Consider the following 13,161-nt stretch of genomic DNA (forward strand, 5'->3'; position numbering starts at 1 on the left):
AGCTCTCACATGCTGGGCAAATAACTCCAGAAACACCATCATTGCACATTACCAAAAGTTAATTTATTTTGTTATATTGGGTGAATTGACCCTTTACCTTTTTAACTTCAGGAAATGAACAGAATAACCTTTGCTGGTATTTCACTTTTTTCAGTCAGTGCAGCCTTGGGACTCGCCTTACAAATCCAAAACGTCTCAAATGAAACAGACTTTCATGCAGTACAGAAACATGTTTACCTTTCAGTCAGGCTTGAAGGACATTGTTGCAATTTACCTCTGGCTTTGATTCCTCGATTCAATGGAGTCTCTGCAGGGCCAAACCATGAACTCTACTCAACCTAAACTCCATACCATCACGCTATTATATTTACTTCTCCTATTTAATTCAGTTTAAAGGACATTTGAACAATGCAACTGACGCATGGGTTGAAAGCAAGCGACTCGTGAGATGTCTTAAAGTAATCTCATTTAACGTGGCATATAATTGATACATATAAATCACATTTAAACTAATCTGCAAAGATTTAAAGGCCTGAAACAAATGCTTCTTGATTGGTTTTTCACAGGAGATGTATTGACATGTCAGAACAGGAGGGAAACTAGAGGAGGTCATTTCTGAAGGCCCTGCAGCGTGAATAGTGGATGTTGAAAAGCAGACACTAGACTGGATTGCTGGCTTTTATAATAGCAAAATACCAATACTGTGTGAAAGATGTTAAACATTGTAAGCTATAAATGGAGTTTCTTGCTGTAAGTATGAATATGTAGACGAGACTTCAAGATTGTGAACATTTTTCTAAATCCTGTATGATTTCAGCCCTTTAAAATTAACTGCATAGAAATTAAGCTGAAGCGCACGTTTGAACGGCTTCTTATTCTAAATTCTATTCCTATTACGAGAGAGGAAAGACTTTGCAGAATGCATTGATGTCGATGTTATGCTTTTGGTGCCAAAATGTGAGGATGGGAGCAGTTTAGAAAAACACCGTCTACGTTCCTCCAGAAACATCCAGTCAATTGTTATTGGGGTCTGTTCTGCAGTTCAATGTTTCTCTCACTTTCAGGCTCAGTACGAGATGTAGAATTCTGTCTGCTTCCATTTGGTACATTGTATTAAAGAAACCACATTTTCCAATTTCTTTCACTATGTAAAAAATCTGAGGAGGTCATTTGAATAACTCTTAATGTATGGAAGGTGTTGAAAAATGTGAGGTTTGAAAAGGGTTTCTAGCTTAAAGAATGAACGAGTGGAATGCATGAAAAATGTTACAATGTCTCAATTGTGAATATTCTGTCCATTCATTAGAATGCGGAACTTTTCCCGGAAAATGTGGAATACTTTGTAAATTATAAACGGTAGTAATTGTTGAAGAAACAGCGCAAATCTCCAAATTAAGCTGAACCTTTTGACGATTGAAGGAAATTGCTAAGTTGAATATTTGGAACATGTTTATAAAGATGACATGAGAATAATAATTAAGAGTTAAAGGAACACAGACGGTGAATAGAGAGTGCTTCCTGTAGCTTATGATGGCCTTTTGCTGATAATGGCTGAGTTCATGCTCCTAGTTTTTGGTCAGGGTATTGTGCATGCTGGCTCTCCGTAACAGTATCAAGGCTGACTGGGAAATTGTTCATATAATTGGTGCAAACGATTGTTTTTTACAAAGTCAAAATGTCTGCGGTTAAAAAAGAGGAATGATGTTGGCTTAAAATATATATATTTTTGAAATGTTCTTTATTAAAATTCATTTGAAATAGGAAAAAGTATTAAACAGGACATATTAAGCTACCTTTCTGGTTCATATATGTATTTTGTACCTCGAGTGTGACATAGTGATGTCACAATGGAGGCATTTCAGAATGTGTGCGAGAGGAACTCTGAGATTTAACCTTTGCAGACCATTTACATGCACACAAATCTATACAACTACAGGAGAGGAAACCCCCAAAAAGCATAATAGGGCTTCTTTAATTGACCCGATGGAGTTTTAGCAGAGCACAGTGTAGGTCCATACAAACTGGGTTGAGCTCTTCATCAGCAGTGTGGCAGTGCTGGTGGTTTCGAATGTCCATCAAGCTTCGCTGCTTTTTTTAATTTGGGCTTGAAGCGCAGAGTCTGGAATGCACTCTCCACCACTTTGGGCAGATGGATCGGGTTCCTCTGCAGCCGCAGTCTGCTGCTGGTGGACCCGCTCTTGTTTTTCTTCTTTCGGGCGCTTTCCTTGGCACACACATGAACTTCCTCCTGCTCGGAGTCATCTGCCACCCGAGGAACCCGTAAGACCCAGTTAGAGTGAAGGTCGTGTTCGGCCGAGCTGGAGGCCACTGTGGGAGAGAGGAGAGCCGAGAACATAACCTGAGTCGAAATGTTGCCTTTACAATGCAGTTATGATTCCTTTGGCATTAGATGTTCAGAAGATTTTAAATAGGTACAGGATGAGGTACTGATGCCTCCCCATCTCCAAAACAAACCTGGCTAGTAAAACCGGTAAAGATTCTGAACAAAATAGCTTATATTTTTATTTGAAATCTAATGGTGTATATAGTCGTTGAGGAAACCTACTTCATTTTCAACATCACCTCTATATTTAGTAGTGTAAGGCTTGCAGGCCCTGAACCCCAGCGTCATTACAGTTATAGAGATCATTTCAAACTCACCTATGAAGTCCACATCTGCGTTTCCATCATCCATATACGGTTTCCGCAAAGGTTCGCGGTCACAGTCGGCGATGACTGCATCAAAGAACTGCAGCGTGTCCTCCACGTTGGGGACGGGAGGAGCGGAGGGTTTGGCTCTTGATATCTGCGATAAAAAAAACAAAAAACAGGAGAACATTTGTCTTTGATATTGCCTGCCATGTGCCCTGCGATGGATGATTTAAGCTTACTGCTCGTTCCTTTGTAGGCGGAGGAGGTGCTGGCTTCTTCTTGGAGGGCAGCGTGGCCTTGGAGTCATTACTTTTGAAGTCACTCACACTCTTTGTGTACTGCCGTCTCAAAGCCACAAGTGCTTCCAGGTACTCCAGGCAGTTCTGATTCTGAGAGTAGAGCCAAATCCTGTCCTCTTGTCTCTGATAATAGTACAAGGTCGACTCGATGCTCACTGTGCTTTTGCTGCGTTTCAAAGTGGAGCTCACCACTTGAGTTTTCTCTCCCACCACCAGCATGGAGGTGCTGCGGACAAGCCTGACGGTGCAGGCGCTGTGGTAGTCCTGCTCCGAGCGAAACCCACCGCCACCCCCATCCCGCCCTCTGGGTCCTTGCTGGTTGGGACGAAACACATTGTTAATCTTCCTGAACATCCCTCTAAACAAAGTCTTTCAGGGTTGCAGACATGTCCTTAGGTTCCTCAGTCTTTGTGAAGCATCTATCCATATGCATCCCCTTAAAGCCAGACAATATGTCTGAGAGCAAACAAAAATAAACAGTAAACTGGAGCTCTTCACTGTTGCTGTCCAGGGTGCTGAAAATGCCAAATGGTTGCTCTCTGGTGACACAGAAGCAGGTCAGAGTTTCTGCAAGTGTTTAATGTTTTCGGGTGTTGCTCAGCGACATCGCTTTGACAACAGGTTGGTAACCCTACACTTTGTGCAGCCATTACTACTGCGCGGCCGGCCTGTTGCAGATATCCTGAATCATACGGGACTTAGTGGGCAAAATAACAACAACTGTAGTTGCACCTCTTGAGGCCGGGAATGCATCTCTTAATAAACCCTGTTTCAAACAAAAGAGCATAAAAGAAGATTCAGGTGTGCTAAACTATTCAAATTCCTGGGTTTGAAATAAAAAGTGAGAAAGAAAATAGGAGATGCTGAGAGGTGAAGCTGCTAAAGTGCTTGTGTCTAAAAGAAAGATGAAATAAGCATTAAATAAAAATCCCAAAATAATACATTTAGTTATATGAACCGCCTGGATATTGTTACAAACACCAGAAGTTATATGATGTTGACTTATGTCTAGGTTTCCTCACCTGATTAATAATAAAGCATGCTCTCTCGTGTTTCATGTGCCTCTATTGATGTCTTCCCTGCTGCGAGCAGAGGACGCCTGAATAGAACTGAAGCGAGTCGTACATGCAGACACTTTGGAAAAATCCCGGCACATAAATACATAAAGCTGAAAAGTTTCCATTACTTCACCAGATAACTGATTTAGACCTCAGCTGTGAAGGAGATACGATTCAAACAAAAAAGGAGGAGCTCAAGTCAAGGAGGGAAAAAACACTGGTAAAATGCCACAGCATTTGCTTAGCTGAAGAGTAGGAACGGTTTCAAGGAGGAAATGACGAGTTGTGGTTACGTAACAAAGCGTGAAGTCCTATTTCTGCTTTTGTCTGCTGACACAGTTAACAGGAGGAGTAAAGCTAGGAGCTCCAAACTGTCATTATTCAACATAAAAGCTAAACGGAGATAACTCAGAATTTGTGGTGGGACTTATCAGAAAACGAAAACAGGAAGCAGCAACTGTCGACCCTTTCAGTTTCCTGATCATTTTGATCATATTAAATATAACATTCTCTTATGGTTTACCTCAATCGCACACCTGTTTCTTTTTTATGCAGAAACAAAACTTCTGTGGTTTCCATTTACAGCGTAGAATAAAACATCTGCCATTTCATTGCATTTAGCAACAGGACGAACTAATGCAAATGTTGATTCATATTTAATGTTAGAAGTTAAATAGATATCATTTAAAAGAGTATGCACTACAGCCGGATATGATCAGCCTGATATCAGGTAGCAAAAGGATGAGAGAGAGTATATTTATGATTTAGCCAGCTGCAACAATAAATGTGCAGAAATGGGAAGAAAGAAAATCATCTAGCATTCCCACTTCCTCTTAGGGTGGTTTCAAACCAACCCTCGCACATGAACACACCCGTATTCATAGATACCCCCTACACATTTGGTAAGGTGTACGGTATAAAAATGCAATGTTTCTAAGAAGCTCTTTGTGACTGAGGAACAACACTTGGCTGACCCAGAGACTGTGATTCTGCTCCAAGGTAGGAAGACGTTTTATTTTATTTGAGAGGAATATGATTTATCTTTATGATTATTAGCCGACCATAAAATCCTCTTTTGGACGGTCATCTTTTTCTATTTGGGAAATCAATATGTTACCTAACGTCCGCCACAGAACTGAAATGGAATATGTCAGACTCAGACAAAATACATTTTTCATTTCATTTCATAAAGTCATCAATTGTCTGGTTTTTGACTGAGCTTTACTGTAAACGTAATCAGTTTTATGTGAGTTTTATGTATTTGTATAGCATACTGTACAAGCTGAGTCTGTTTATTCTTTGACAGATGACATTAGTCCACATGTTTCCGTATGGGCTGGGCAATGATATATGATTTAACACAATACAATATTGAAAGAGGCTAAAGGATCATAGTATATTGATACACACTGACAATTACAAGGTAATACTGTCTGAAATATTTTAAGGGAATATCATTTCCTGGAGATTGCAGTTTATTTGATTTTACAAGTTAATAATTGAGATAGGATTAAGTCTGCACTATTTGGAATAAAACAAATTGGGATCATGTTGACTAATGTTGCCCTTACAATATAGAAGGGATACTTTTTTGGCATCACCGTTGCAAACAAATATTTAAATGATTATTTTGTTTTAAAAACGATCCGTGCCAAACAGATCGGTATCTGGATGTAGGACAGGATATCTCTGCAGCTACACAAGACTTCTTTTAGAAATGTATTTTAAAACATACAAAAATGATTGCTTCATGCATTGTGAATATTATTCTAGTCCATTTTGTGTCTTGAATAAAGTTTGGATTCATTCGACAGCCTTTCAAATGAGTTAGCAAGAGTAGGATTTACCATTTGTTATTCTAATGCACTGGTTTGTAAGATATCTTAAATCGGAGTTATTCCTAATTATTCATGCACTATCCATATAAACTACCAGAACACTTGTTATATTGATGTACGTCATTAGCAAAAGATAAATAGCATATATTAGGAAGAAGATTTTAGCCATATTACTTAGCCCCAATATAAATATAAATAACAGTACATTATTCTACAGTATCCTGGAAGATGCATCTCATCAAACATTACACACGGCACACTGACATGCAGTGTGTAATGTTATCAAACTATGACATCTAGCGTGATATTAACTCTCATTCTGACCATGTGATTTTTTGCAGCCATGCTTTGTGAGGGCAGATTGCTGAGGATGACCTATGGCGAGCTGGAGGAGTTGGATCCTCTCCCTCCTCAGAAAGCTCCCAAGAGTGTTTACGGGCAGCCGAGAGCAGCTGCGACCCTGGTGCCAGGCTCCATCACACACACTCCACTCCTTCGTCACAATTCCCCCGAGCTGACGGGTTGTTTGGACAACACGAGTGATCCGATGGCGTTGTACATTTCCCCGCTGCAGTCCTTTGACGTCCTCAGAGCCCGGCCATGCAGACAGATCTCGCCGGAGATAGAGATCCCGGCTCAGGCTCGCTCACTGGGTGACGCTCCTTTCTTGGTCCCTTCCTTCTGTCAGAGCATTTGCCAAAATTACAGTGACCTCCATATTGGAGGTGACCAGGTGCTGCCTCTCTCCACCAATGATGGTGAGATCCGAGTCTGTCCTAAAGCGAAGGCTGTGGGCCCTTTCCTCCACTCCTGTGATGTCCCCTCAGCTGTGGAGGACTCTCCTCCAGGACATGCATCTCAGGGTGGGCTCCTGCATCCACTGAGAGGGGGCTCAAATCGCTGGAGACTGGGCAGTGCCCGAGATCGGAGCTTTTTGTTCCAGGACCATGAAGGTCCGTTCTCCAACTCTCTGCTAAATCACTACCTGGAGCAGAAGCTGTTGGATTTGTACCAGCAATACATGATGGAGAACATGGCCAGGGAAGGGGCTCCTGGTTCGGATTCAGACCCGGGCCCTATACCTCTGCTGGGCTCAGAGCTCGTCCTGACCAGCCTCGACCAGATCACTCTGCAGCTGAGCCGGGAAGGGAACCTGGAGGCCGGCCTGGCCAAAGACATGGTCCTCAGCTGCCTGCTGCGGGTGGCCGGAGACATGCAGTCCAGTGAGATCAGCACCCCCTTCCTGCAGATTTCCAATGAAGCATCCAGGGAGCAGCTAGGACAAAGAGGAGAAACCCCAGTGTGAATTATCCCTTTCAATATAGTTTGATCCCCAAAATAAAGACGAAACTTATAATTGACGTGTCAATGTTCTGAAAATATTATGTGTCATATTTCTAGTTGTTTATTGGGTGGGTACAGTTTTCCCTTTCTAAAGGACAATAAAGACAGGAACTCAAAACTGAAACTGATCCCTTTTATATTTAACTAACAGCAGCATGTTCATATTCCTGGTGTTGCTTGCTCGGTCTTTGCATAGCGATTAACACCTTGTATGTCAGATTATCATTTTATTAATTTGACATAAACGCCTCCTTATGTTTAGGGACATGTGAAGAAGAACATGGTCTCCAGTCCTTTAGGAAACTTGATTTATACGTTTGAAAATCAACAGGTTTTTCTCCATTCTCTTTTATTTAAATCAAATAAACTCATGCTGGAAGGTAAAGATGCACTCCACTTAAAAAGGTATTTAGCTTTTTGTCACTTCACCTGGATGTTTGACCTTCTCTGTGAGTAATAATGTATGCGCAGAGACTGACACTAGAAGGCTGCACAGAATATGAACAAATGTGACATGGAAACTTGAAAACCTCCCGAGCAGATACCCACAAATGTAGCTCTTCAGATAAGCAGCAGGCTGAACCTAAGGTAAAAATGGATCTGGACTTTCAACGTGGTTGAAGTCTTTATATACCACCTTGAACATATTTTGGGTGGCTCTTCACTGCCTACCAGAGGACTGACATCTCTGTTGATCAGAAGCTGGGAAGTACAAATAAAAATCTCAGAGCAATCCACTTTTACTGTGCACAATCATATAGTATAAAATGCTACCATTTTGCTCATGACTACATATATAGTTGTGCCTAAAGATGTACACACATGTCGGTCATTTATGGTTATTCCCATGCTCTGCTGCCAATGATGAAATGTCATTAATGAGTCTGCAGTTTATTAAACGGGCACAAGGGGGAAGCATTATCACTTTACTTATTAACCCCAATGACTTTGACACACACCTTCTCCTCCTATTATATTCCTTCATTGTCTCTCGCCCTCCCTCACCCACCCACCGACATCCATCCATCTAGATAATGCTTCCTATCATCTGCTAATCCATGATGTCATCAGGTTGCTTGTAAATCTGAAGCACGCAGGCGAATTTAACACTTTGTCTGATATTGGTTGAGATAAGGTTATCTTCCCCACATGATTTATGTTGGAGGAAAATATTGCCACGACACAAATGAGGAGCTCGGCAGGGCTGCAAAGCGATGCAGTGACAATGTTATTTTTCATGTTTCCACGTATTCAAAAGTGCTTTGAAAGACCTGCAACTCTATTCCAGCTCTGTGCAACCATGGCCTTCTGAGGCAGCGTTTGATCAGCTTCCTTGTTTCCTGTCCAAACAGAGAGCCACAGGAGGAAACTGTGTTTACCGAGCCGCAGTCAGAGCCCTGTGAAGTCTCAAGGCCGCGGAGACACATGTTTGGTATTTCTGCTTCTATCCGGATTGAACATTCCAGGTACATGTTAGAGGAACCGAATCCTTACAGACCTAAACAAAAACACGCTCGCTTATAAATATGATTCACCTGATGCCAAGCTCGGCATTGTGACCGTATTCAAACAAACTGATTTCCACAGACCCTGGAAAAATGAAAAACAGACTTCTTATTCCAGCAGAGGTTATGAATTGTTTACAGGGATGAAGGTAAAGTTACACACTGCCGTTTCCTACACACACAAGCTGCAAATATTTATTCACAAACCCTGAGATTCACCAAATTACACAAATAATTTACCTTTCCTTGTCAAAAGCTTAACAAATCTCCCACTGGGTTTTTCTTATTTAGGTGCAATACACATAAATAGAAGGGCAAAGACATTTTTTATTTGTTGTTTTTAAATGTTTTTCCTCTTTGAGAAAAAGTGAAACTAAGGTCAAAGGATAAAGGTGAAAGCCATGAAATGCGAGCAGAGTCGGAAACGGATAAAAAGAACTGCAGCAATTTAAAAAAAAATGGAAAAAGAAAAAACACCCCAGACTTCTCTCATGGTCTAGCAATGAAACTAAAAGGGGAGGTTGAAGTGTTGGAGCGTCTTTCAGAGGTTCATAAAGTAATTTCCTTGTCACAAAGAGCTTTTAACATGGAGGGCGGTAAAGGCAAGGTCGCTAGATTTCATATCAAAACCAAGGTCCCAGATACACTCTCACCATTGTGGCTTTAATGCTCTGTAGCACTCTGTGGCTTACCTTCATTTAAAAAGCTTTTAGTATGTAGCCTTGTTAATTGGAACAGTGGTATACTGTTTACTTATATTTTCCTCCTTTGTGATTTAAAAAGTTCTATCACTGTTTTTTCGAGGCTTATAGATAGTGGAAATGCTTTGAGCTCTGTTCTAGTCCGGGACATGTACACATACATTTCCACAAAGGACATTTAAACAAATACATAAGTTAGCCCATTGCAAGTAAAGCTGCTGTAAGTCACTCATTCAAACACATGCTAATGCCACACATGTGGAAACATTTCAGACTACAGTTTGTGTGTGGAGACGGTTAATTCAATTAAGTCCAGAAGCTGTGCTCTTTCTCCTAATTTCTTCCACGGCCTTGAGCGAATGTGGGGTTTTTTTCTTCTTTTAACATTACATCCAGCGGAGTGACCTAATGTCTAAGTGGCAGCTTGCGGGAACATTTAATGACAGCCCCTGCTCTGTATCTGGCTGATTGACACCGGGACACGTAGGTGGTGGAACGGGAGAACACACATTTCCCGGTCAGTTAGCCGCTCAAGGTTGCAGCGAGCCTGCAGCGGCGAACGCGACCTTGGCAGAGCGCGAGCAGACAGAGGAAGACCTTGAGAGACAGCAGGGCAGCAGGATCTGGCTCTCTAAAAGCTGGGGAACATAATGTGGTAATGCATGACTAAATATCACAGTACACAGTGCCTGTATGTGACTGGCAACTGGATGGAAAAACACATTTTTATGCACCCATATGTTTATTCTTCTGTACTACGGACAGGGTCATGTGGCCACATATGCTGGGTTTTACATTTTCCCCCCAAACTATGCTAATACTTTCTCATGGTCTTTTATCTAATGACACATAGATTGTGGTTATTATCAGCCTGACCCCATTTTCTGGCGTGACATACTCGTTCTTTTATCTATTATTATTGTCTTTTGTTTTTATCTGTCTCAGTCCCGATTGCATAAATCATTATGCAACAAATGCCTTCGTTACAAGCCCTTTATGAATGAATGCAAATCTTCACACCCACATTTGGACTTTTTGTGGAGCATTATGGATTAAATGTCTAACAGACTTATTTTAGATCCAGTTCGGAATCATCTTGGCAACATTTTCATTGACGTCAGTAAAGTTAGTTGTAAGCAACAGCATCCTTGTCAGACGATTTTGGATGGAAAGTCATAAGAAAGCTAAATCCATCATTGCAAAATGGACCGTCCTTCCCACAGCAAGACATTCAGTGTTCTGAATATTAAAAGCAACGGGTCCAAGCTGTCCTTTCCCCGGCCACATCAACCAGCTCCACCTGAGGGATTCCAAGGCACTCCCAGGCCAGCGTGGAGATAGAATCCCTCCGCCTGGTCCTGGGTCTGTCCCTCAGTCTCCTCCCAACCAAGTGGTATCCTAACCAGGTGCCCAAACCACCCCAACCGGCTCCTTTCTACACGAAGAGCAGCGGCTCTACTCCGAGTCCCTCCTGGATGACTGAACCTCTCCTCTTTTCCCTAAGGGATATCCCAGCCACCAGAAACTAATTTTGGCCGCTTGTATTCGGGATCTCGTTATTTTCTGTCATGCCTTCCTTTATCCAACCTCCACCAAAGGATACCAATTCCAATTATATGTCTTCTTATCACATGAAGCTTTTATTGCATTTACCAATACTTTAACTTTTGAATTGGGGTTTATTTTGTTGTGCTGTAAAAAAAAGAATCTTGTGCAACGACAAAGATCTGAACTGAACATCCAAAGGCCTCGAAGTTCAGATGCTTCAAGCTCCAGCGCACAATATTTAAAATGATCAAAAGCCTGCACTTCACTACCTCATGTAGGAGCTAGGAAAACTTAAAACTATTGTTTTTCTCTATACCTCCATGAAGAGCCCAAGGTCAATGGAACTTCAATAAAATGTGAAAATGTGCAGTATGTAATCATTGAATGCTGGGCCTTTTCAATCCCATGTTCAGTGTACATGTGCACTACAATGCAAGTTGGAAAATACTCCCTTATACACAAGGGAAGATCAGCAAGCTGTATAACATAATGTATGAAAAAATGCCACACAATCTCATTTTGAGTACACAGATACTCTTGGCAAGACAACTCAAAGTGAACTATAAGCTTTTCCTATCCTCTATGCATTATATAAGTGTAAGTTAGTTTGAGTTAGTTCACATTTATGCAGAAATATTGAACCTGCAGGCGCAACATAAAGTGATACAAAACATAAGGCTTTTTTAAAAAAAACGTCTCACCCAAGGCCTGTATCAAGTTATTTATCACACCTAACTGGTACCAAATGAACTCAGGTTTGATAAGTTTCAAACTCCTAACTTGTTTCTGTAGAGACATTTTTTGCGACCACTTCAATGTTCCTTGCAATGTATGATGTTTCTTTCGGGACCAGACTCATTCAATTGATCAGAATAAAATAAGTGGTAAAGACGCATATTATAAGACCTTTGAACATAATTGCTGCAGAGGTCGCTCAGCCACAAAGTGTCTCTCGTAAACTGGAAATACAGCAAGTTCATCTGGCATTTAGCGCTGGCGTTAGCCTTGGCGAAAGCAAACATGTATAGAAAGCAACACCCTGAAAAGAGAAGAATTACACAGGTACAAACTAATTGTGAAGAGGAGGCAGAATGATGTACCAAACCAATGTATCTAGTTCAGCAAGGTCAAAAGATGAACTTGAAAGTGAAGAAAGAAGGATGCGTAATTGCAAGAAAAACCTTCTTGTAATAAAAGAACCAAGGATTGGATTTAAACGGGAGAAGTATGAAATGTTGTCATAGGTGCAAACTTGTTATTGTTGCACAGAAGTACACCGATGCTCATTATGAAAAGCAAGAGAATAAAATAAATCTGTATGCGCATTGAAAATGCAGCTGAGGTTGAACAGCAAGGCTAGAAATGTCAGATACATCCCCTGGTTGTGGATTTTCCGCCAATTATGATGGCAGGCTGGCAAGGTTACTACTGAATCAGCTCAACGAGGCACTGCGCTGGATAATAAAAGGTTGCTAATTGTGGAGAATTCTTGTTGGACAAAAAGAGAGAAGCTCTGCTGGTGTTGTACTGTAAGTGTGTCACACCAAATCCTGTGTGAAGAACTAAACCAGAAAGGAAATATTGCAACTAACAGGTGTTTGGAAAAACAGCCACATCTAGGTATTCCTTCATTATGACGCACATAATAATAATAAATGAAACTTATATAGCGCTTTTACAGAAACTCAAAGACGATTTGAAAGAGTAACAAAAAAACAAAACGAACGAGGTGTCGAAGAAGTAGGTTTTGAAGGATTTTTTGAATGCGGTGAGGGAGGAAGAGTCCCTGAGGGGTTGGGGTAGTGAATTCCATAGGGTGGGAGCATCAACAGAGAAGGCTCCGTCGCACCAGAACCTGAGGTTGGTCCGGATTGGGGTGGGGTGGTTGGCAGCAGCAGAGCAGAGGGAGCGAGCTGGATTGTTGTCTGTGGAGGAGGTCAGTCAGGTAGGATGGGGCCAGGTTATTGTACGACTTAACTTTTGAGACAATATCCACCTCTATAAGTGGCCCAGCTCTCCGTATATTTTTCTGTATGTGGCCCTCAGTGAAAAAAGTTTGGACACCCCTGATAGATAGATATATATATAATGTTTTTAGCTCAAACTGCGTTTTGTTGTGAAACCCTGTGTCGCAGAATGACAATAAATGATCCTTGAATCCTAAACGATTATTTTCGTTGAATTTATTGACATTATTAAAAAAACATATATTACAA

At 41.2% G+C, this 13,161-nt stretch overlaps 2 protein-coding genes across 4 annotated transcripts in view; one reads left to right on the forward strand and one right to left on the reverse strand.

The window, feature by feature from the left end:
- Positions 1 to 97: 97 nt before the first annotated feature.
- The window catches only part of LOC134867195 (uncharacterized protein C13orf42), a 29,202-nt gene continuing 16,138 nt past the window's right edge, over positions 98 to 13,161 (reverse strand). For 2 of the 3 annotated variants that reach the window (XM_063887587.1, XM_063887585.1), the window contains exons 2-5: positions 6,172 to 7,123; positions 2,892 to 3,717; positions 2,662 to 2,806; positions 98 to 2,328 (exon numbers count right to left, since the gene is read on the reverse strand). In XM_063887587.1, coding sequence (XP_063743657.1) covers positions 2,039 to 2,328; positions 2,662 to 2,806; positions 2,892 to 3,305 — 849 coding nt within the window. In that variant the 5' untranslated portion in view covers positions 3,306 to 3,717; positions 6,172 to 7,123 and the 3' untranslated portion in view covers positions 98 to 2,038. Of the gene's footprint in view, positions 2,329 to 2,661; positions 2,807 to 2,891; positions 3,718 to 3,973; positions 4,119 to 6,171; positions 7,124 to 13,161 lie in introns of those variants that run through there. The other variant, XM_063887588.1, reaches the window with a different exon arrangement.
- LOC134867193 (TLR adapter interacting with SLC15A4 on the lysosome) lies at positions 4,396 to 7,315 on the forward strand. Its single transcript, XM_063887583.1, has 2 exons — positions 4,396 to 5,008; positions 6,189 to 7,315. Exon 2 carries the CDS (start codon positions 6,191 to 6,193, stop codon positions 7,151 to 7,153), a length of 963 nt encoding a protein of 320 aa, XP_063743653.1. The 5' UTR covers positions 4,396 to 5,008; positions 6,189 to 6,190; the 3' UTR covers positions 7,154 to 7,315.

Source organism: Eleginops maclovinus, chromosome 7 (genome assembly GCF_036324505.1).
Source record: "Eleginops maclovinus isolate JMC-PN-2008 ecotype Puerto Natales chromosome 7, JC_Emac_rtc_rv5, whole genome shotgun sequence".
NCBI classification, from domain to species: Eukaryota; Metazoa; Chordata; class Actinopteri; order Perciformes; family Eleginopidae; genus Eleginops; species Eleginops maclovinus.

Excerpts from the sequence above, each read along its gene's own strand:
- LOC134867193 (XM_063887583.1), top strand. The coding sequence starts at position 6,191 with ATGCTTTGTGAGGGCAGATTGCTGAGGATGACCTATGGCGAGCTGGAG.